The following is a 26,005-nucleotide window of genomic DNA, read 5'->3' on the forward strand; positions in this document are numbered from 1 at the left end:
CAGCCTCTACCTCCTGGGTCCAAACGTTTCTCCTGCCTTAGCCTCCCGAGTAGCTGGGACTACAGGCATGCGCCACCACGCCCAGCTAATTTTTGTATTTTTAATAGAGACGGGGTTTCACCATGTTGGCCAGGATGGTCTCGATCTCTTGACCTCATGATCCGCCCGCCTCGGCCTCCCAAAGTGCTGGATTACAGACGTGAGCCACCGCGCCCAGCTCAGTCTCTTTTTTTCTGGAAGTTTTAAGATACTTGAGGCATGCCTTTGGCTTTGTTCAGCCAAAAAGGACTATTAGATGAAAAACAGCAGGGAGGCACTACGTTATGTTTTAAATCTCACACTTCGGTTAACCTCAAGAACAAGGAAGTACAGGAAACAAGGCTTTCCCTATGTTAAGTGGGAAGATCAGCAAACACAGGCTCTAAACAGGAAAGCACAGAGCACCCCTGATGGCTGCCCAGGAGAAACGTCCCAGGACACCGACCCACGTGACAGCACGTGCCCCTCAGAGGTGTCAGCCGCGGAGACAGAATGAGGAAACAGAGACCCCGGTGACGTCGGAGGTGGCCGCTGATGCCTGCTCCAGGCGGGGTGGTATTGGCCACGGGCTCTGCGAATCCTGGGCTCGGTGGCCACACTGAGGTGGGACGAGGAGAAGGGCCACTTGCTGGTGTCTGGCTTTCCTCTTGGGCATCAGCTTGCAGCCTTGCAGCCTGAGGGGACTGAGCTCACCCACTTCCATGGGTGGCACCTGCTTGCCTCCCCCAGCCCGTCAGCGTGTCGTCTCCCCTCTGCCACGCTGGGCTGCTTCACGACTCAGGACTGGATGTGAGCTACTAGGGACCCCAGGCTTCCTGATTTCCAGAGGCCGTCAGTGTGGAAGGGTGCGGGCCTGGGAGCCACCTCGTGAGCAGGCAGGGAGGGCAGATGGGAGTGTGAAGCCAGCACTGAGGAAGGAAGCGGAGCTGGGAAACGGCGTTAAGGGACACGCGTGCATGCGCGCAGTCCATGGCCTAGGCTCTGCCTTTGAGCCCTACCTACGGACTGTGTATGTGAGGCCCCACATTTGCATTTAACACCAGGCACCTGTCTCCTGTGGTAATGCAGGCTGGGGACCTCCAGAGAAGCGGGCAGGATGATGCCCTGAACCTGCACTTCATCTCCTGGCTGCTTTATTCTGTCAGTTGACTTCTATAATCCAATTGCCATATGGTGACACTGCCTTCCAAAACAGCTATGGTCAATTTCAATGCAATTAGAGCTTATTCTCAGTATTCTTCATTGGCAGTGGAAAATGCTTCAGTACTTTATTGAAAGAAAGCAATAAATAATACTGTGATAAAAATAGTTCAAAAGTAGACTGTACATACTTTGTTACATAATCAGGAAGTTCACAAAAGATTAATAGAAAAACAGAACAGTAACAATGAATTGTACAAGTAAATTAAAAGCAGAAACCAACTGTGAAAAGACAGGCTGCCTCCACCTCTGTATCTGCTGCACAGGAAATACCACGCCATGGTCTGACACGCTTTGCTGGCTTTTTAATATGCCATTGAAAAAGTAAAAGCCACATCTGCAACTTACACAATCCAAAATGGCTATAACATCAAGGTCTAAAAATGTCCCACTAGGTTCATTCTTTAAACATGTTTACAAACAAATGTAAAAAGATGATTTACATAAGAAAAATAAGGCCTTTATTAGAGCTGCACTGCACTGCTTTCTGGGTCTCCTGCCTTCATCCGCTGTGTGCGCCGACTTGCGCATGGTGCTTGGTGGCTGGCCCTAAGGGGAGCTCCATGGGTGTCTCTCCACCCGCTCCCAAGGAGCAGAGGCAGGGAAGAGGGCGCAGGGGCTGGGCTGGTCCCCAGGTTACCCCATCCCGAGTCTCTCCAGCTGAGAGAACTGCTCCCAGCTCACGGTCTCTGTCAGCCACTGAAGACAAGCTCCCCAAATCCAGAGACTAGGCTAGGAAAGCGTTAACCAGTGCTAGGGGCTTCTCATAGTGTTGTGATAGTCTTTTCAGTCCACATTTTATTAGGAGCTGATATTTAACACCAGCTATTTTAAATCTGTTCATGCTGCAGAATAAAGCATTTCTTACTAGAAAAAGTATAGTTAAGGTCAGTCATTAAAATACAATTGCTTGAAATTAGGTATGCTTATTTCAGAATGATTGCTGTAGAGCTAGGCTGCGTCTGTAAAGGATAATGCACATTGCTTCTGTCATAATTTTATAAATGTAGTAAAATCCTTTTCATGGTTTATCATTAAAAAATTAATGATAATTACAATAAATGCATAATTTACAAAAGCCCTCTATTTGTTCATAGGATTTATACATACAAGCATTACAGTACATTCATTTGAAAGACTAAAATTAGGTATAAGAACATGATTTGAAAGGATATTTATAGCCTGGATATACATGAAAAAGTAAGTAACTATATAAATGAAGAGTCATAAGTTTACATAAATATAAGAAACATTAAATTCTAAAATATTTTCTCTATGGTATTCATGAATTTTTCACTAATTAAAAACTCTGTAATAAAATATCTTAGGGTCCATATAACAAGTATTAACAGATTAAAGATTCCATTGGATTCTAAAATGTAGTCTTTGTTGGATTCAAATGCTGAGTAATCATCGGTAGAAGTAGTGTGGGTAAACTGGAAAATAAACACAAACAAAAAGCCACTCAGTGCAGGCTGGGCCGTGCTGACGAAAGGGAGCTTCTGACGCTGGGGCCCAAACGTCCCAACCCTGGCCCCTCCCCTCCAGGACCGTCACTTTCTGTGCCGTAGCTGCTCTGAGAATCACTGGCTAGAACATCAAGGGCTATGCACATCAATGAGACAGTTCCTTGGCTGACTTCATTTTGGCTTACGTCTACAAGTTACCAATTACAAATAAAAGATGAACAAACCAGTCAAATATGCCAACGGAGACCTTAAAATTGCTTAGAACAGCAAGGAGAGGGCGGGCCACTCACCAGCCAGAGTCTGTAGTTTGAAGAACCAGCCTCTCCAAACTGACAGGCTATTAGTGTCACACTTAATACAGTATGGAATTAACCACGAAACTTGGGCTTGTTTCATTCAAGAATGTGTATTTAAAACGAAGCAAGCTTAGGAATCAAGGCCATGTGCATAACGACGTCAGGGTGAGACACTCCCCTGACGCTCTCTGCCATGCTCTGCTCTCCTCCCCACTGCACCCGCATGACATCCACAGACAATTACAATGAGTCAGCATTTTCAGGTTTAAGGAAACGGTGAAAATACGTTTTTTTTTTCCCTTAAAAAAAAGAGGACACACTAACCTCTTTATGATCAATTGTAACAACAACATTATCTTAATGGGTACGGAGAGCTTGTGTCTCTATATATTTTAAATTCCCCAAAAACTGCATTGGCTTTCATGGTCCACACCCCTAGTCTGGCACTGCAGCTCCGATGACTCCTGCTGTGCCTCTGAGCCACCTCCAGGGGTTGTGGTGCTCTCTACTCACCAACAGGAGACTTTAGCAGGAGTAAGTCCTGACTGTAGCAGAATCCAACCTCTGTGTTCCTGATACATTGCCTGTTTCAACAGCCACGAGAGGAAGCGTGCAAACACAGCGTGCAGTTAGTCTTAGAACATCACATGAGGGCACAAGTAGACACACATCTTCACAACTACAGCAGCGCCTACGGAGGGACCTGAGGGGAGCTGCCTGAGTGGGCGGGATGGAGCCAGAGAGAGAGATCCAAGTGTCACCCAGTGGTGGCTCTCCCCAGCTCCCAAGGAGCCCCAGGAGACTCTGGAACACTACTCCGAAATACCAAGCACCAAATGGGACAGTAACAATTTCAAAATGTACATCTGCATAAATGACCCTACTTAGAGCGATCCCTTTGCCTGTTACCAAACTCTACATTCATAGACCAATGGGGCTTTCTCCATCTCTGACACTGGTATGAAGGAAACACCACGCGGCACCGCTGATGCCGCCCGGCCCCGCTGAGCACAGAGGCCGATGACACTGGGTACAAGGCCAGCCTCAGAGGAGGGGAGAGAACCTCGCAGACCAGCACTAGCTGCGGTGTCTGAGAAGCCATGCCCTTTTCTCCTGGGGAGGAGCAGAGCAGGTGCAGAGATCTGGCTGCAGGGGTGGGGTGTTGGCCAGGGAGTGGGGTGAGGGCTGATCTAAAAACTGAAGCCCAGTCTCAGTTCCTACTAGAAATATTATATTAATCATAGAGACCACAGATTTTCATTCTTGTTCAAGAAACACACTGTGTGGCCAGAAGTAAGCCTGATTTCCATTAATAACCTGGAGTTTAAGTTTTTACAAATCAGAAACAGGTACTGGCTGCTCCCGGTTATATGTTTTTTGTTTTCCCACAGGTATACCAGGAACTCTTATCAACATCCTGCATGGTTCCAGCAAAGACGTTAGGACAGTTGGGACTATTGGGTAGGATAGATGATCTTCACAAACCCTCTGACTCTAAGAGCCTGGGAGACCTGTTGGAGTTTACCCCACATTCCCTTAATTAAAAAGCCATTAAAATAATCAATTTTGCTCGGCACGGTGGCTCGTGCCTGTAATTCCAGCAATTTGGGAGGTCAAGGCAGGAGGATTGCTTAAGCCCAAGAGTTTAAGACCAGCCTGGGCAACATGGTGAGACCCCACCTCTACAAAAAGTTAAAAAAACTCGCCAGGCATGGTGGTGCGCACCTGTGGTCCCAGCTACTTGGGAGGCTGAGGTTGCAGTAAGCCGAGACTGAGCCACTGCACTCCAACCTGGGCAACAGAGTGAGACTGTGTCTCAATAATAATAAAAAAAATAATAATAATCCCTTTAGCAGGCTTGTGCCTGAGTTATTTATGTAAGGGTAAAAAGTCTTCTTTATAATAAATTCTCTATACCTTTTGGGTTTACTTTTTTTTTTTTGAGACAGTTTTGCTTGTTGCCCAGGCTGGAGTTCAGTGGCATGATTTCAGCCCACTGCAACCTCCACCTCCCAGGTTCAAGCCATTCTCCTGCCTCAGCCTCCCAGGTAGCTGGGATTATTGGCATGTGTCACCATGCCTGGCAAAATTTTTTGTACTTTTACTAGACACAGGGTTTCACCATGTTAGCCAGGCTGGTTTCCAACTCCTGACCTCAGGTGATCCACCCACCTCGGCCTCCCAAAGTGCTGGGATTACAGGCGTGAGCCACCGCGCCGGGCCTAGGTTTACTTTTCATCCATCCAAACTCTCATTCTTAATATTCCTGTTAACATTTAACAAGGGAAATGTGATGTATCAGAAGGAAAACTGAAATGGAAGCCACAAGGAAACAAGAAAGCACTCATGTGGACTCTGCAGGTGACAGCGCTTGAGCTGAAGGCCAAGTTACAGTTACATTTTCTAAGAATTATCCACATGACTCTTGGAGGAAAAATGCTAATTTTAAAAAAGTTCTTAGTTATACTGAGTTTTCCCCCTTAAGTATATTCTCAAACTCTGGCAAACAATAAATAAATAATACAGCCTTTTACTAAAAATGCCACAAAGTAAGCTATTCTCACCCAAAGTGTCCAGCTTAACTAAGGTTTTATATAAATGTACTTTTCTTTTGATTTTTATACAGGTGATAGAGAACAAAATTTATGAACTTACTTATGGGAGGGGCTGATGACAAAAATTTGCAAAAACCCCATTAGCACAGTTTTCAATTATTATTAATTATTATTATTATTTGTAGAGATGGGGTCTCACTGTGTTGCCCAGGCTAGTCTCAAACTCGAGCTCAAGTGATCCTCCTGCCTCTCAGCCTCCCAAAGTGCTAGGATTACTGGCATAAACCATCATACCTGGCCCCTAATTAGCACTTAAATTTTTTTTTTTTTTTTTTTTTGAGACAGGGTCTCAGTCTGTCATCAAGGCTGGAGTCCAATGGCACAATCTCAGCTCACTGCACCCTCTGCCTCCCAAATCCAAATGATTCTCATGCCTCAGCCTCCCAAGTAGCTGGGATTACAAGCGTGTGCCACCACACCTGGTTAATTTTTGTACTTTTTTTTTTGCAGAGACGGGGTTTTGCCATGTTGGCCAGGCAGGTCTTGAACTCCTGGCCTCAAGGATTAGCACAGTTTTTAATGCCACTTCCTTTTCTTCAGTCTGCTCACTGGCCTCAGAACTGTGCATGAGTGACACCTGTGTGTAGCACAGGGGCTGCCATACGGCCCCCACTGACACGGGCTCAGAACTTCACCAGCTTTATGAATGATGCGTTTAATCATCGCAACTACTCTATGAGGAAGACACTACCATGACGACCATTTTACAGATGGGGAAACCAAGGCACAGTTTAGTTAACTGACTTGCTCAGGGTCATGCACCTCCTAGCGGCAGAGCTGGAGTCAAACCTAGGCAGCCTGGCTCTTCAACCTGTGCACTGCCTTTCATTAGATGAGTACAAGATCAGAGCTGAGAGACCTGTCAGGAAGCCATGGTCAACTGTTAACCTCAAATCAAAGCGGCTGTCAAAGGGAAAATCCCAAACTGTGCTTGAAATCATGGCAGTGATGCTCTCTCTCTGGCTGGTATATTCATGGCTGCCTCGCTCCACTGGGGACTTCCTGGAGGTTCACCGTCCTCCCTTCCCTGCCCTCTAATGGGTAGACACGTGACTGCACAGAACAGCAGCAGCAGGGAGGGCCGAAAGGACAGGCAGAGCTCACACAAGCTGTAAACTGTGTGTTCTTTAAAATATACTGTTATATTCTCTGGTGTGGAGAGCGGTGAATCATGTGGTTTGGAAGCTACTACTACACTACTATTTCCTGAAAGAGCTTTCTAGCACGGCCTGTCACAGACACAGATTTACAAGTATGCCTCAGTCTCCCTCTGAGAACACAGACGAATACTGAGCTTTATTAGTTGGAAAAATATGCTAAGATTCAACCAGACAAGAATGTTTAAAAAATTCTATTATTATGGTTAAACTTTTATAAACAAATGTTAGAGTTAATTTAAAAACATTTATATTTGGACATGCAACCATACTCAAGTGCCTTGTAACATATTAACTGGGCCATTTTAGATCATTATTAATGTTCCAGACAAAAAGCTGCTCATGCTCCCAGCAAGTGGCAGGTTAGCGCGACCCATCACATACCGTCCATCTGCATCTTCTTTGGCTGCATTGAGGGGGAAGACATAGAAGTGACCCGGAAGTTTGCAGGGAGAGTCTCTGCTGACCCAGCAGCTAAGCCGCGAATGTCCTTTGGTCTAAACTTTTTTCTCCATGAAGGTGCTCTCCTAAAGCTTTTATCATCATCCTGGTAAATTAAACAACAAAAAACAAGATTCATTTTAAAAAATAAACGTCAGAGATGTAAAGTTAAATGTCCTTTAAAATGACTGCTGAACTCAAGAATGTACGTATTCTTGTTCACGTGTATTTCATCCCTTCTTGATGACCACACAATATATTGCCCAAACTGGAACTTCAGCGTGAAATGGGGCATGGTGATGGTCCGGCTGGGCCTCAGCTGGCGAAGTGAGGTCGGTGCTGGGCCATGGGGATGTGCTCCTTCTCCCCAGCATCGTGTTCTACTTCTTACCTTGCAGGAATCACTTTCTTGCTACATAATACATTTTTATTTATCTTAAAAATAGTTTATTTTTCATTTTTATTTATTTTTTTACAGACAGAGTCTAGATCTGTTGCCCAGGCTGGAATGCAGTGGTGTGATTATAGCTCACTGTAACCTCAAACTCCTGGGCTCAAGCCATCCTCCCACTGCAGCCTCCTAAGTAGCTGGCACTACAGGTATGCCCCTGCCACGTGCAGCTCTACAAACAATTTTTAAGCTATAAACAATTCTATCTTATGCCAGGATACAGCCAACGAGTGCTTCATCTTTAGAGGTGGCCTTCTATTCTCTGTCAAACTCAAGTTTTCTTAAGGTCCAATTAAGAGACTCCTAATAGTGTGAAACAAATGAGTCATGGTTTGAAGGGGAAATTAACATTTTGTGTTTTTAATATACTTCTGAAACACGCCACCCCACCAATGCACAGGATTATGGGGGGTATACTCTGGACTGGGGTAGGATACCTAGTGGTCCCTAAAACCCAACTTACAGACTCTATTCCTAAGCTGCAACCAGTGTTTTATGATGTGAAAACCATTTTTGAGGGATGTCAAAAATTAAATAGCAAAAATAACAAAACTACCTTCTTGAAGGTATTACTTTTGTGGTTTTTTTTTTTTGGGGGGGGGGGGTGTTTTTTTCTTTTTGAGATGGAGTTTCTCTCTGTCGCCCAGGCTGGAGTGCAGTGGCGCAATCTCAGCTCACTGCAACCTCCACCTCCCAGGTTTAAGCGATTCTCCAGCCTCAGCTTCCCAAGTAGCTGCGATCATAGGCACCTACCACCACGCCTGGCTAATTTTTGTGTTTTTTAGTAGAGATGGGGTTTCACCATATTGGCCAGGCTGGTCTTAAACTCCTGACCTCAGGTGATACCCCTGCCTCCGCCTCCCAAAGTGCTGGGATTACACGCATGAGCCACTGCGTCTGGCCCAGGTATTAGTTTTTAAAGGCTCATTTGTTAATAAATTCTTAAGAGCAAATCCTAACTTCTAACATCCAGAGAGACTGCCTAGCTACGTGATGTCCTGAGTATAATAACAACAGCTTACATTTCACACACATTTAAACATTTACACACGTTTCATAGACATTTAAAGAACATTAAGCCAAAAACTTACTTCATCAAACCTTCTATCAGTCCCCATGACCAAAAGGTTGTTAAATTCTCTTTCCAAGACAGCACGAGCCTGAAATAACCAAAGAATAACAAATAAAACTTTCATCAAATCTAATTTGAAGGGTGTTAGCATCATAATTGTTTTTTAAACCAAGACTTAAACTCCCTCACTGCTGGCTGGGTGCGGTGGCTCATGCCTGTAATTCCAACACTTTGGGAGACCGAGGCGCACAAACCATCTGAGGTCAGGAGTTCAAGACAAGACTGGTCAACATGGTAAAACCCCGTCTCTACTAAAACTATAAAAATTAGGACCTGGGTGTGGTGACTCATGCCTGTAGTCCCAGTACTTTGGGAGGCCGAGACAGGCAGATCACTTGAGGTCAGGAGTTCGAGACCAGATTGGCCAACGTGGTGAAACCCCGTCTCTACTAAAAATACAAAAATTAGCTGGGCGTGGTGGCGTGTGCCAGTAATCTCAGCTACTTGGGAAGCTGAGGCAGGAAAATCACTTGAACCTGGGAGGCAGAGGGTGCAGTGAGCCAAGATCGCAACCGCACTCCAGTCTGGGCAACAAGAGTGAAACTCCATCTCAAAACAAACAAACAAAAATTCCTTCACTACTATGACCATATTGAACCATAATAATATTTTAAATCAGGGCATCTAATGTGGAGTCTATGGATGGACTTTTGCAGAAAGGGATCCATGATCCTTGGAGTCATATTAACAAGGGTGTGTGGGTTGGTCAGGGGTACTGGCAAAAGATATTCAACGCCTTTTTTTTTTTTTTTCTTTTTCTTTGGGATGGGGTCTCACTCTGTCACCCAGGCTGGAGTGCAGTGGCGCAACGGCAGCTCATCACAACCTCCACTTCCTGGGCCAAGTGATCCCCCTGCCTTGGCCTCCCAAGTAGCTGGGACTACAGGCATGTGCCACCACACCTGGCTAATTTTTTGTATTTTTTTGTAGAGACAGAGCTTCACCATGATGGCCAGGCTGGTCTTGAACTCCTGGACTCAAGCAGTCTGCCTACCTGGGCCTCCCAAAGTGTTGGGGTTGTGGGCATGAGCCACCTCGCCTGGCATATTCAATGTTCTGTAGAGGAATAATAAAAGTTCTCTGTTTTTCAAATGAGCCCATAAGTCAAAAAGAATTACATAAGGCAATTACCCATAAAAACAAAATTAATAAAATCTTCATGTGGCACACCTAAAAATACTTCCCTTTCCATGTAAGAACTAAATATATGTCACTCTTCTGATCAGGCACATGGGCTGGAATGAAAGATCCTCCTTATCTGGTTTATTGCAGGACTCTCATGCTTTCAACAGAAAAGGGAAAGATGATAGACCAAAAACAAAAAGACAAAAAAACTAGTTGTCTGAAGGTTTTTTTTTTTTCCTAAGTTTTCTTTCTATTCAAATAACAGTCTATAATCAGGGCACCAACTGAACACTGAATGCAGACACGGACAGGCGTGGCATCACCTGTGTGTTCTGCGTCGGGATCTGTAATAGCAGTGCCAGTGCACTGAAGTCGAAGGTTTCGTCTAAGGCCAGAAGTGCTCCGTGAACACCACTCTCTATAAGATTGTTTGCATATTCTTTAAGGCCAATTGATAGGATCCAGCGAATCACTCGATCATTGCTCCAAACAAGCACGTCTGCAAAAGAATAAAGACAATTATAAAAGTGGCTTCAGAAAGCCACCTTTATCACATGTACCGGGAATGCAGGAGAAAGATTCCTACCATGGTTCCTAATCCTTCGGCTCCTGACAAAAGTGCTGGGAGACACTGCTAAATAGACAATCATTTGCTGCACTGAGACCATGGTGTCCTGGCCCTGCTCCACTCTCAGGGAGACTCTCCCATTAGAACTCATCCTTCCAGTGAGCACAAGAGGAATGAAGTTATTATTTCTAGAGAAAAGAAGATGAGGAGGATCCAGGGATCAGAAGCCAGAGGACTGCAAGAACGTGAATACCTAACATGTATAAACATGTTTCACACACAGACTGGAGTCTTCTGAAAACTTCATCACGGATGGAGCTGGCTTCAGAATAAAATGAACACTTTGCATACTTCCACAGAAACCTCTCATTTCTAATCTTGACGTCTTTGTCTCATTTGAAAATGAGAGAAACTTAAAAATATCATCCAGCATATTAGAGGCTTTGCAGAAAATCTTTTTTCTTCCTCTCTCTCTTTTTTTTTGACAAGGTGCTGCTCTGTCGCCCAGTCTGGATACAGCTTGGTACCATCACAGCTCACTGCAGCCTCAACCTCTGGGGCTCAAGCGATTTTTTCCACCTCAGCCTCCTGAGGAGCTGGAACTACAGGCGTATGTCACGAAGCCCAGCTAATTTTTTGGTACTGACAGGGTTTCACTGTGTTGCCCAGGTTGGTCTTGAACTCATGGGCGCAGATAATACTCCTGCCTTGGCCTCCCAAAGTGTTGAGATTACAGGCATAAGCTACCATGCCTGGTCACAATATCTTAAGAAAATTAACAAATTATTCAATTTGCTCTATTAGATCTAAAAATAGCCACTCTATAAAAATATATGCAGATGATCACCAATCACTTCCAAAGACAGTTTTTGTCTATTGGAAAAAGATGTAAAATAGATACAGAAAACAAAACAGATGGACATATTTCATTTCCAATGCCCTTTTCTGGATTAAAGTCCATACATATACACACATTGTATAAATGTCGACTTACGACTTTTCTCCTGATTCACATTAACTCAATCATGAGTAAACTTCCCTTCAGCTGGGCCATCTCCCAACCATATTTTTATCCTTAGTTTCTTTCTTAGTAAAAAGTGGGGATGAAAACAGCACTTAGACTGACAGGGCTGAGGGAAAGACGAAAGAAGCCAACCCCGGAGTGCTTGGAGCACCACCCGGTGCCTACTCACTGTGAGTAAGGCTGGCCTCTTCTTATCGCTATTGTTATTAGTGACTTCCTTGCATTCCAGGAATTCTGGGAGTCATTACTCTGAGCTTAATGTTTACCGTCTAACTTTAAAACCAAATTCTGACTGGGTGTGGTGGCTCACACCTGTAATCCCAACACTTTGGAAGACCAAGGTGGGAGGATCGCCTGAGCCCAAAAGTTCGAGATCAGCCTACGTGACATAGCGAGACCCTGTCTCACGCCTGTAGTCCCAGCAGCTACCAGGGAGGCTAAGGCAGGAAGAGCACTTGAGCCCAGGAGTTCAAGGCTACAGTAAGCTGTGATCACACCACTTCACTCCAGCCCAGCCTGGGCTAGACAGCGAGACCCTGTCTCAAAATAAAATAAATAAGTAAACAAACAAATACATTTGAGTACCGAGTGAGAGGCTCCCCAACAGAGAGGAGAACCAACCCCACGTCTTCTGGATGAATGTCCCACGTCCTCTAACCTCCCTGGCCTGTGTTTTCCAACTGAAATGCCTTTTCCTTACCCTAAGCAGCTGCTCCACCTTCTTCAAGGACTGGCTGAAATGTGGACGCTGCTTCTCCTTCCACTCTGGGAGCAGAACTGCACGGCGCTTTCCTGTGTTCCTGAACCCCTTGGATAAGCCCCCAGCCATATTTCTTACACTTGAATCATCAAGTGAGCTTTGCTCTGTTGTTATCTAACAGTGTGGAACAGCATTTTGGAGTGAAGGAGTACACAGGGCATGACCAAAGGAAAATTCTCAACTCATAGGAAATGACTAGCCTGAGACATTTAACCTCCAGACTGAGGTGTGAGAACACAGGGAACAGTTCTCTGGCTGTGGAAGAGGATGTCAAAAGCACTCATCTTCATCCAGCCCTCCTCTGCAATGACACTAGACTAGTTTTCTCCACTTAAATTTAGCCTTTCTTGATTTTTTGGAAAACAGGAAGTCACTGAGGCTGCAAACACACCAGCAAGTAGGAGTGAACTAAATCAATTAAATGTCATGTACTAGCCTTTTATTTCACTCTGACTTTCTTCTCTTTTTCTTTCCAGTTCTTTCCGGTCATAATTTAACCTTCTCAGGCACATAATTCCACACTGGAAACTGTTTCTATTTGGAAGAAAAGAGAGATGATTTAGAGATGGTAACAGTGAAAAATCTTAGCCAATTAGTAAGAACTATCTCCATTAAGTTACCTGTGAAAACTGTCGACCATTTTCAGCTGCCCTCGCAGGTCTTTCTTGGTCAAGTGGTCCAGCATCCTGGCGTCTACAAGGCACTCCATGAAGTAGCTACGGTACTGGGGTAGGCCCAGGCTGGGGAGCCACTCGTTGCCGATCCACTCATGGTTCATGTCCCCATAGGCGAGTGTCTGCTTTTCATAAATGAAAAAGGTCAGTTCTGGAGGAAGTCTCAAAAGCAGTTTAAATCATTTTTAAATTGAATTTTTAATCTATTACCTATATTCTCAAAGGCTAAACTAGTGATAATTTTATAACTGCAAAACAATTTGATCTCTTCTTCTCACCTTTTAAATTTGTTAGTAAAATTTTTATACAACAGGAATCGTAACATTAAAAATATATGATTCATTGTGATAAATTTAACTTTTTAATCAAACTACAAAAAAAACTGTACCTGGCTACAAATTTCCTCTCTGAAATAGTTTTTAATATAATAATATGACAACAAAGATTGATCACGACTCATGAACAAGTTTGAAGGCTGAATTAAACACTGCTCCCTAAAATTATCTCTGGTTGGTTTACATTTTAACACTTTGTTTTCCTAAACAAAAAATCTATTTCAAAATCAGTAAAAGTAAGTTAAAATATAGTTTTAGAGAAGAGATAAAGCAACAACCAATAGGACTGAATGGGGAAACACACAAATCCACAATTACAGTTGAAAAAATTCAACACTTCTTTCTCATAGCAATTGATGAAAAGAGCAAAAAAAGAAAAAACTAAGAATATAGAAAACCTAAACTAACAACCCTTAACCAACCTGACCTGACATTTTGTAGAACACACCACCCAACAACAGAATATAGAACATTCCACCCAATAACAGAATGTAGAACACGGCGCCCAACAACAGAATATAGAATGTGCCACCCAAACAATAGAATACAGAACACATCACCCAACAACAGAATACAGAACACGCCACCCAAAAAGAGAATACAGAACACACCATCGAACAACAGAATATAGAACATCCACCCAACAGCGGAATATAGAACACTCCACCCAACAAGAGAATATAGAACATGGCACCCAACAACAGAAGATAGAACATGCCACCCAACAACAGAAGATAGAACACGCCACCCAACAACGGAATATAGAACACGCCACCTAACAAAAGAACACAGAACACTCCATCCAACAACAGAATATAGAACACGCCACCCAACAACAGAATATAGAACAATCCACCCAACAACAGAATAGAGAACAATCCACCCAACAACAGAATAGAGAACAATCCACCCAACAACAGAATGCAGAACACGCCACCCAACAACTGAATATAGAACACGCCACCCAACAACAGAATATAGAACAATCCACCCAACAACAGAATAGAGAACAATCCACCCAACAACAGAATACAGAACACGCCACCCAACAACCAAATATAGAACAATCAACAAGAGAATATAGAACAATCCATCCAATAACAGAATATAGAACATGCCACCCAACAACCGAATATAGAACACGCCACCCAACAACAGAATGTAGAACAATCTACCCAACAACAGAATATAGAACAATACACCCAACAGAATATAGAACACAGCACCCAACAACAGAATATAGAACACGCCACCCAACAACCGAATACAGAACACGCCACCCAACAACAGAATACAGAACATGCCACCCAACAACTGAATATAGAACACGCCACCCAACAACAGAATATAGAACACGCCACCCAACAACAGAATATACAACACGCCACCCAACAACAGAATATACAACACGCCACCCAACAACAGAATATACAACACGCCACCCAACAACAGAATATAGAACAATCCATCCAACAACAGAATATAGAACAATCCACCCAACAACAGAATATAGAACACAGCACCCAACAACAGAATATAGAACACACCACCCAACAACAGAATATAGAACACGCCACCCAACAACCGAATATAGAACACGCCACCCAACAACCGAATATAGAACAATCCAGCAACAGAATATAGAACAATCCACCCAATAACAGAATATAGAACACAGCACCCAACAACAGAGTATAGAACACACCACCCAACAACAGAATATAGAACACGCCACCCAACAACCGAATATAGCACAATCCACCCAACAACAGAATACAGAACAATCCACCCAACAACAGAATATAGAACAATTCACCCACCAACAGAATATAGAACAATCCCCCCAATAAGGGGAGATATAACACACCAACAACGGAATATAGAAAACTCTAACAACAACAGAATATAGAACATGCCACCTACCAACAGAATATAGAACAATACACCCAACAACAGAATATAGAACATGCCATCCAACAACAGAATGTAGAACATGCCACGAAACAACAGGATATAGAATGCGCCACCCAACAATAGAAGATAGAATCCTCCACCCAACAACAGAAGATAAAACGCTCCACCCAATAACAGAACACAGAACGCTCCACTCAACAGAAGACAGAACCTGCCACCCAACAACAGAATATAGACCACTCCACCAACAATAGAACACGCCACCCAATAGAATATAGAACAATCCACCCAACAACAGAAGATAGAACACGCCAACCAACAACAGAATATAGAACAATCCACCCAACAGAAGATAGAACATCCCACCCAACAACAGAATATAGAACACACCACCCAACAACAGAATATAGAACACTCCACCAACAAAAGAATATAGAACATGCCACCCAACAGAATATAGAACAATCCACCCAAAAATGGAAGAGAGAACATGCCACCCAACAAAAGAAGACAGAACACTCCATCCAACAACAGAAGACAGAACACGCCACCCAACAACCGAATATAGAACACGCCACCCAACAACAGAATACAGAACACGCCACCCAACAGAATACAGAACAATCCAACCAACAACAGAATATAGAACATGCCACCCAACAAAAGAATATAGAACATGCCACCCAACTACAGAATATAGAGCACGTCACCCAGCAACAGAATATAGAACACTACACCAACAACAGAATGTAGAACACGCCACACAACAGAATATAGAACATGCCACCCGACAACAGAAGATAGAACACTCCATCCAACAACAGAATATAGAACACTCCACCCAACAACAGAACATAGAACACGCCACTCAACAAAGAAAATAGAACATGCCACCCACCAACAGAATACAGAACCCGCTGCCCACCAACAGAATACAGAACACGCCACCCAGCAACCGAATACAGAACACGCCACCCAACAACAGAATATAGAACACACAACCTAACAACAGAATATAGAACACGCCACCCAACAACAGAATACAGAACGTGCCACCAAAAATAGAATATAGAACATTGATCCAACAACGGAATACAGAACACGCCACCCAACAACGGAATATGCAACACTCCACCCAACAACAGAATACAGAACAATCCACCCAACAACAGAATATGGAACACTCCACCAACAACAGAATATAGAACACTCCACCAATAACAGAATATAGAACACGCCACTGAACAACAGAATACAGAACAATGCACCCAACAACAGAATACAGAACACCCCAACAACAGAATATAGAACACGCCACCGAACAACAGAATACAGAACAATGCACCCAACAACAGAATATAGAACATGCCACCCAACAACAGAATACAGAACTCGCCACCCAACAACAGAATACAGAACATGCCACCAAAACCAGAATATAGAACATTGACCCAACAACGGAATATGCAACACTCCACCCAGCAATGGAATATGCAACACTCCACCCAACAACAGACTATAGAACACTCCACCAACAACAGAATATAGAACAATCCACCCAACAACAGAATATAGAACACGCCACCCAACAACAGAATATAGAACATGCCACAAACAACAGAATACGGAACACGACACCCAACAACAGAAGACAGAACACGCAACCCAACAACAGAAGATAGAACGCTCCACCTAATAACAAAAGATAGAACGCTCCACCGAACAGAAGAAAGAACACGCCACCCAACAAGAGAATATAGAAGAAACCGCCCAACAACAGAATACAGAATGCGACACCCAACAAGAGGATACAGAACACTCCACCCAACACAGAATACAGAACATGCCACCCAACAACAGAATATAGAACATGCCACCCAACAACAGAATATACAACACTCCACCCAACAACAGAATACGGAACACTCCACTCAACAACAGAATACGGAACACACTACCCAGCAACAGAATACAGAACACGCCACCCAACAACAGAGTATAGAACATGCTACCCAACAACAAAATATAGAACACGCCACCCAACAACAGAATTTAGAACAATCCACCCAACAGAATATAGAACACACCACCCAGCAACAGAATATAGAACAATCCACCCAACAGGATATACAACAATCCACCCAACAACAAAATATAGAATGCTCCACCCAACAACAGAATATGCAACATTCCACCAAACAACAGCATACAGATCACTCCACCAACAACAGAATATAGAACATGCCACCCAGCAGCAGAATATACTACACACCACCCAACAACAGAATATAGAACATGCCACCCAACAACAGAATATAGAATGCACCACCCAACATCAGAAGATGGAACGCGTCACCCAACAACAGAATATAGAACACGTCACCCAACAATAGAATACAGAACATGCCACCCAGTAACCGAATATAGAACCGTCCACCCAACAACAGAATATGCAACACTCCACCCAACAACAGAATACAGAACACTCCACCGACAACAGAATATAGAACATGCCACCCAACAGAATATAGAACACACCACCCAACAACAGAAGACAGAACGCGCCACCCAACAACAGAAGATAGAATGTACCACCAAACAACAGAATATACAACACGCCACACAATAGAATATAGGACACGCCGCCCAACAACAGAATATAGAACACGCCACCCAACAAAAGATAGAACACACCACCCAACAACAGAATACAGAACACGCCACCAACAGAATACAGAACAATCCACCAACAACAGAATACAGAACAATCCACCAACAACAGAATACAGAACGCTCCACCCAACAACAGAATATAGAACGCTCCACCAACAACAGAATATAGAACACTCCACCCAACAACAGAATATAGAACACGCCACCCAATAACAGAATATAGAACACGCCACTCAACAACAGAATATACAACACGCCACCCAACAACAGAATATACAACAATCCACCCAAGAACAGAATATACAACAATCCACCCAACAACAGAATATACAATCCACCCAACAACAGAATATAGGACACACCACCCAACAACAGAATATAGAACACGCCACCCGAGAACAGAATACAGAATATGCCACCTGACAACAAAATATAGAACATGCCACCTGACAACAGAATACAGAACACGCCACCCGACAACAGAATATAGAACACGCCACCCAACAACCGAATATCAGACACTCCACTCTACAACAGAATATAGGACACACCATCCAACAATAGAAGATAAAACACTTCACCCAACAGAAGATAGAACACGCCACCCAACAACAGAATATATATTCTTTTACTATCTGTATAGTATATTCTTGCAGACAGACAAATCTCAACATACTTAAAGAGACTGAAATCAAGGTACATTCTCTTGACTTCAACAGAAATTAGAAATCAATAATAAAACGCTATCTAGAACCCCCTACTAAATATTTAAAAATTAGCATGCTTCTAAATAATTCACATCAAGAAATTACAAGGGGAAATTGTTCCCTCTGTCACCCAGGCTGGAGTGCAGTGGCGCGATCTCGGATCACTGCAACCTCGCTTCCAGGGTTCAAGTCATTCTCCTGCCTCAGCCTCCCGAGTAGCTGGGATTACAAGCACAAGCCACCACACCCGACTAATTTTTGTATTTTTAGTAGAGATGGGGTTTCGCCATGTTGGCCAGCCAGGCTGGTCTCAAACTCCTGACCTCAAGTGATCCACCACCCACCTCCGCCTCCCAAACTGCTAGGATTACAGGCATGAGCCACTGCGCCCAACCAGAAAATATTTTTAAAGAAACTTTTAAAAAATTCAAAAATTGTGGGAAATGGTTAAAACAATACCTTGAGAGCACAAATCATGTCAAAGGATTATCAATGCAGAAAGACCTAGAAAATCAATGATCCAAGAGTCTGCTTTTAAAAACTTAAACTAGGCTGGTGCGGTGGCTCACACTTGTAATCCTAGCACTCCAGCAGGCCGAGGCAGGCGGATCACCTTTGGTCAGGAGTTCGAGACCAGCCTCACCAACATAGTGAAATCCCATCTCTACTAAAAATACAAAAATTAGCTGGGCATGGTGGCACGTGCCCGCAGTCCCAGCTACTCGAGAGGCTAAGGCAGGAGAATGGATTGAACCCGGGAGGTGGAGGATGCAGTGAGCCGAGATTATGCCACGGCACTCCAGCCTGGGGGATAGAGCGAGGCTCTGTCTCAAAATAAAAAAAAATTAAAACTTAAACTAGAAGAACAAATGAAATCCCCAGCAAGCAGAAGGAAGAAGGTAAAAAAGCAGAAATCAATGAAACAGAAAACAGAAAAATAACAGCAAATAAACTAGTGAAATGAAAATCTAGTACTTCATAAATATTAATCAAATTAACAAACTCTAGCCGGACTACATAAGGCAAAACAGAAGACATAAATCACCACTATCAAGAATGAAAGAGGGGACCAGCCTGGCCAACAGGGCAAAACCTTATCTCTACTAAAAATACAAAAATCAGCCAGGCATGGTGGCACATGCCTGTAATCCCAGCTACTCGGGAGGCTGAGGCATGAAAATTGCTTGAACCGGGAGGCGGAGGTTGCAGTCAGCCAAGATTGAGCCACTGCACTCCAGTCTGGGCAACAGAGCGAGACCCCATCTCAAAAAAAAAAAAAAAAAAAAAAGTTAGAGGGCAGCCAGGTATGGTGGCACATGCCGGTAACTTCAGCTACTCAGCAGGCTGAAGCAGAGGATGGCTTGAGCCCAGGTGTCTGAGACCAGCGTGGGCAACACAGTGAGATCTTGTCTCAAAAACAAAAACAGAGTAACAACAAAAAGGGGACATCAATACAGATTCAATTGACATTGAAAGAATATGGGAATACTGTGGACAATTTTAAGCAACTTAGATGAAATGGACAAATTTCTTTTTTTTTTTTTTCTTTGAGACGGAGTCTTGCTCTGTCACCCAGGCTGGAGTGCGGTGGCCGGATCTCTGCTCACTGCAAGCTCCGCCTCCTGGGTTTACGCCATTCTCCTGCCTCAGCCTCCTGAGTAGCTGGGACTACAGGCGCTCGCCACCTTGCCCTGCTAGTTTTTTGTATTTTTTTTAGTAGAGACGGGGTTTCACCGTGTTAGCCAGGATGGTCTCGATCTCCTGACCTCGTGATCCACCCATCTCGGCCTCCCAAAGTGCTGGGATTACAGGCTTGAGCCACCGCGCCCGGCGAAATGGACAAATTTCTTAAAAGATAAACTACCAAAGCTTCTCAGAAACAGGTAACACGTATCTCTATTAGAACCTGAAGTTGTAATCATAAATCTTCTAACACAAAAAAAAGAAAATCTCTACCCAAGATAGCTTCACTGAATTCTACCAAACATTTATCAACATAAATAAATAACCAAAATTCTACACGAAGTGTTCCAAAAAAGTCTGAAACACCTTATCTCATTCTATGAGGCCAGCATTATCCTGAGAGCAAAACCAAAGATGTAACAGAACTATAGATCAATAGCCCTCAGGCAGATCCAAAAATATGTTAACAAAATATTGCCAAGTCAACAATAAGTTAAAACAATAAGATATCATGACAAGTATGGCTTATTATTCTAGAAACATAAGTTGATTCAACATTTGAAATGAAACTCACCATATGAAGAGATTGAAAAAAACCGTATCATCTCAAAAGATGCAGAATAAGCATTTGACAAGATTTGTCATCATTTATGGAACTCCAAGCATTCCAGAAATGTAAGAAAAAAGTGCCTCAACTGGATAAAAGGCATCTACAAAAACCCTACAGCGAACATCATACTTAATGTAAAAGACTGAATGTTCAGCTGGGCATGGCAGCTTTTGCCTATAATCCCAGCACTTTGGGAGGCAGAGGTGGGTGGGTCACTTGAGGTCAGGAGTTTGAGAACAGCCTGGGCAACAGGGTGAAATCCTGTCTCTTAACAAAAAAAAAAAAAAAAAAAAAAAAAAACTGAATGTGTTTCTCCTAAGACAAGGAACAAACTAAGGATGTCCACTCTCACCACTTCCATTCTACACTGTACTGGAAATCCTAGCCACTGTAATAGGTCAAGAAAGAGAAATAAAAAGTACATAAATTACAAAAGAAATAAAATTGTCTTTATTTGAAGATGATAACATTATCAATGTAGAAAAGGAATCTACAAAATAGCTATCAGAATAAGTGGGTTTAAGCAAAGTTGTAGGATACAAGGCCAATTTATAGAAATGAACTGTATTTCTAAATACTAGCAATGAACTGAAAATTGAAATTTAAAAAGTACCATTTATAGTGGCATCAAAACCTGTAAAATCCTCAGGGATAAATGTAACAGAATGCATGCAAAATGTATACAATAAAAAATAACGAACACATTACATACACGCACACACCGAAGGAAGGCACCCGAGGCACCTGAAGTCTCCAGCTGAGGAAGACTAAGTTATGGCCACGGAATTCTGCAGTTACATTATGGGGTCTTTGTAATGGCTCTCAACTAACACCATGTTGGTCTTGAAACTCTGGCTTCCAGTATCATTTGTTATTTGGTCCAAGCTAGAAGCAATAACTCAAATTCTAACAAAGAATGTTTAAATTCTACTAGAAAAAAAATGCTTCACCACTTTCTCTAAAAAGAAAGAAATATGCCAAACATTTTTGGGTAATCATCAAGCTATCTAACAGTATCACCATGCTTGTTTCACTCTTCTAAACCTTACCCTTACAGGCCTGATATTTATTTATTTATTTATTTAGAGACAGGGTCTTGCTCTGTCACCCAGGCTGGAGTGCAGTGGCATGATCTCGGCTTACTGCAACCTCCAATTTCCCGGCTCAAGCGATTTTCCAGCCTAAGCCCCCCAAACATCTGGGACTACAGTCTCAAGCCACCGATACCTGGCTAATTGTTACATTCTCTGTAGAGACAGGGTTTTCCCATGTTGCCCAGGCTGGTCTTGAACTCCTGGGCTGAAAGTGATCCACCTGCCTTGGCCTCCCAAAGTGCTGGGATTACAGGCGTGAGCCACCCACCACACCTGGCCCAGGCCTGATACGTGTAGCATGGATATCTGGTATTATTGTCTTGCTTGCTGATTATGTATTCTTAAATGGGGAAATTAAACAAAGGAAATGTCTAAATAGAAAACTGCATGGAAGCAGAACCCTACTTATTTCTGTTTCCTCATTTTATGCTCTGCTCAGACTCCTGAAGTGGCCTTTAACATAAACTCCCAGAAGGATCAGGCTCCATCCCAGGGAGACCCACCTCTTCTCCTGGGCTGCGTTAGCAGCCTTCTAGAAAAAAAAAACATACCAGGTGATCTCAGTCAAGAGAACATCCGAACTAGAAGAGACACCCACTGCATAGTGTTTATTCCCATCACTGAAACAGTCACAAGTACAACTCAGTTTTATGAACTCCATAAAATGGGAGCTCCATGATGGGGGGACCACAGGTGTCCTGCTCACAGGACAGCCAGCACTCTTACTATTTGTCAAATGAGGTATACATGGTTTTGAGCACGCCTTGATGCTTTCCTCCTGAGTGTCTAGGGGCAGCTCAAAGTTCTCCCCGGTTTAAGAGCTGGCCACTGTGGACTGCCCTTGGCAGCGGTGGCAGTCCCATCTGGAAGACAGGAAGGAGGAAGGAGGGAAAAGTGATACGAGCTTCCACTAGACTGCATGTCGGCTAGTGCTGGAGTCATCACCACACCTCAGTCTTGTTTGTATTTTCACTGCAAAGAGCAAGCTCAAGCTTATTTAATTTACACTTCATGTCTCTGACTCAGGCAATTTCATACTGAAGTATTAACCAAGTTCTGCTACTTGGTGGAAAATATACTGAAATTTAAGTAATTATGAAATGTACCCTATATAATTCATTTATGGTCATTATTGGTCCTGTAGTTAAACAATGAGGTTATTTATCTGGAGGAGAGGCACAGAATGTTTAAATCAAGAGAGAAAAAAGCCCACAGAGTCACATTATAGCTACTCTATTTGGTTAAAAAAAATAAAAAATAAATAAAGGTGTGGGAACAGTCTAATGGGCTAGAATTTAGGAGCACCAAGAATAGGAAACAGCTGCTTCAATCATCACCTCGTAATCAGGAAAATTATGACTTAAAATCTTTTTGATTCTTTTCAGATATAAAATGATTCTTCTGAAGCCCTCAAATACAGTCCATTCGGGAAAGCCTCTACAACTGCCTGTCCGTGCCTCATGGCTGCGATGTGCCACTGAGACACACACCCTGACCACAGAAGGCCACTGAGACACACACTCTGACCACAGAAGGCTGGTGGCATCGCACGGAAGGAACCGCTGACATTTTGGCAAGCTATCTGAATGTACAGAATGCAAAACAGTTGGGATAGAGCTTTTGGTGAGTTAAAGAATTGAGCAGCTGAAAATTCAAATGTACAGTACTCGAGAAGAGGCTTAATTCCTTAGGATTCCATTAGTAAGAAAATCTTTAAGTGGACATAGTATTAGGATAGTATTTAGTAAGTAAAATCAACACAAAGACACAGAGGAAAAGTCACTACGCCAATTTCTATGTTTGGAAATTTATTAGAACACAATTTCCCCATCAGTATAGCTTATAATTAACGTTACCCTACCAGGAAATTACATACATAATCTCAGAAGCTGCCTAAGCCACAAGACTTTGTATAAAAGATCATATGTTAAACAAAGCAATCTATATTAATTAAAAATAACTGCCATGGCACCATATGAGAAATGTTCAAAATTGTCCATGAGACGTACTCTTTAATCCTATGCTTGACCAGTGCTTTCAAATCATTAACAGTCCTGTACTCTGAATAAATTAAGATGCTATAAACATCAAAACAAGTAGATGAGACAAGTTTTCAGACTCCAATTGCTTTTTGCTGCTGTACATGTAGTGAAGAATATATTACAGAAAGACTCCAACCTGAGCCCAGCTTCCCTCCTCGTCTTCCTGGGGTTACGTGGTTAGGAATGCAAAAGAACATAACTATTAGTATTGGTGAGCTCGGTAGTGCAGGCAAAGCAACTCTGCAGGGAAGATGCAGCTTCACTGAGTGAAAAAGTTCAGACTAGCAAAGCATCATGCAAAACTCATGCAAAACCAACAATTTCAACTTCTCATGCAAGAAGCAGGCTCTCTCCATGCCAAGCACATCCATGGAAGGAGAAAGGGCCACACAGACACACGGAGGCTCAACTGAGATCTCTCCAAAAAGAGAGCTAGATTAAAGCTATTCTAAAGAGAGAGTCTACCAACTTTAAGTTCCTGGAAAAAACCTAAAATACAATACAAATTCTACTTACACATTCAACTAATAACTAAAGGAAATACTTATCTGGAACAATTGAATGGAAAATAACATTTTTGTTTCAACAAAAAGGCAAAGAACCCAGACGGTCTTAGTGGAAAATGCGCGGGGGGAGTGCAGGCTGTGGTGCGTGACTAACCGTTTGCGGCGTGGCTGCGAGCGTTTCCATCTCTTCGTGTGTTAACCAGACATTTCCTGTGGTCTAAGGTGACCCCAGTGCACCAACCACATCCAGGGCAAGGGAAGCAGTGACAAAGAGGAGAGGGGCACACGCATAAGCCACAGGCACAGAGAAGGGGCCGAGGAGGCAAAGTTCGCTCTTCTCACTTTTCAGTTCAGATGCCCGTACAGAATAACCATTCCCTGTTAACACCGTGTGGTTAACACCACCAGGAGAAGAGCACACGATGCCCAGAGCTTTAGATGCCATGCTTACCCGAGGTATGTGAAATATCAAGAGAAGAAAACACGTTGTGTACTTCTGGAAACTTTGAGTAATTCTCAAGTAACTATTGATTCAATATATTTAAAACAGATTAACAACAAAGAACCCAGCATGAAACTCTTGCTTTGGCCATTGGAGGGCTTTCTGCCGCAGATGCTCCGTGATGGCCTGGAAGGCTGAAGGCAGGCCACAGGCAGAGGGGGTCATGGATGTGCTAAGCAGTGTCGATGGCTCTGTGCAGCCATCAGAATCAGACACGAGACAGACAGTGGCCTGTGTGTCTACTTGAGGGAGATTTTTTCCTTACACTTTGACATGGTGTGAAGAGTTTGCCTTAGGTGAGGTGTTCTCCGTCATTACTGAAGACAGTGGATAAACACGGGAGAAACCACTCAGCACCTTCATTTTCAGCAAGGCCACTCTCATGTGGAACAACCAGAGAAGAGCTCAGACACTGCTCCCGAGGCAGGCCGTGGGAAAGGAGCTCTCGGAGCAACAGGGGAGGACAAAGCTTATTGTTCATCACCATAATTTGTTCACTAAGAAGAAAAAAATAAATAAAACAAATAAAACCCCTCAAAACTTGTTTTGTAAGGTAAACTGGGAGCCCTGAATCCAGCGCTGATGTGCTCCTTGGAGAAGTGTGCCTGGGAGGCTCTTCATCGCAACAACAATTTGTGTTCTCCTGAGGAGACTAAAAGCAGAGACTGGGAATCCAGCCAGTGTAAAAAGTCTGAACTTTATACATCTGGAGTTGGCCTGCCCTTATCTCCCAATAACCATTCTTGTTTTTATTAACATAGTTCTTCCTTCTCAAGTAGGATAACCCTTCTTAAGGGCTTTCAGGGACTTCCCACATGGAGAGAAACTGTATGAGTACAGCTCATGTTGGATGAACATTTGCAGATTTGTGAACTGCTTGAAATCCTGAGCTCCCAGGGTCCTTAGCTCCCCAAACGGAAAATACCTACAGGCCAAACAAATCAAATACAGTAAAACACTGGTTATAAGGCAACCAGTGATCTCATCT

The 26,005-nt window shown here is 43.2% G+C and overlaps 1 protein-coding gene across 13 annotated transcripts in view; it reads right to left on the reverse strand.

Moving 5' to 3' along the window:
- Positions 1–1,281: 1,281 nt before the first annotated feature.
- PPFIA1 (PTPRF interacting protein alpha 1) overlaps positions 1,282–26,005 on the reverse strand; it is a 117,363-nt gene continuing 92,639 nt past the window's right edge. For 5 of the 13 annotated variants that reach the window (XM_050758107.1, XM_050758115.1, XM_050758114.1 and 2 more), the window contains 9 exons: positions 24,670–24,732; positions 24,146–24,172; positions 12,898–13,073; positions 12,714–12,811; positions 10,249–10,424; positions 8,760–8,828; positions 7,161–7,323; positions 3,518–3,588; positions 2,648–2,675 (listed from right to left, as the gene is read on the reverse strand). In XM_050758107.1, the coding sequence (XP_050614064.1) occupies positions 3,530–3,588; positions 7,161–7,323; positions 8,760–8,828; positions 10,249–10,424; positions 12,714–12,811; positions 12,898–13,073; positions 24,146–24,172; positions 24,670–24,732 (831 nt within the window). In that variant the 3' untranslated portion in view covers positions 2,648–2,675; positions 3,518–3,529. Of the gene's footprint in view, positions 2,676–3,517; positions 3,589–7,003; positions 7,324–8,759; positions 8,829–10,248; positions 10,425–12,713; positions 12,812–12,897; positions 13,074–24,145; positions 24,173–24,669; positions 24,733–26,005 lie in introns of those variants that run through there. The other 8 variants (XM_050758118.1, XM_050758117.1, XM_050758116.1 and 5 more) reach the window with 4 other exon arrangements.

Source organism: Macaca thibetana, chromosome 14, assembly GCF_024542745.1.
Source record: "Macaca thibetana thibetana isolate TM-01 chromosome 14, ASM2454274v1, whole genome shotgun sequence".
NCBI classification, from domain to species: Eukaryota; Metazoa; Chordata; class Mammalia; order Primates; family Cercopithecidae; genus Macaca; species Macaca thibetana.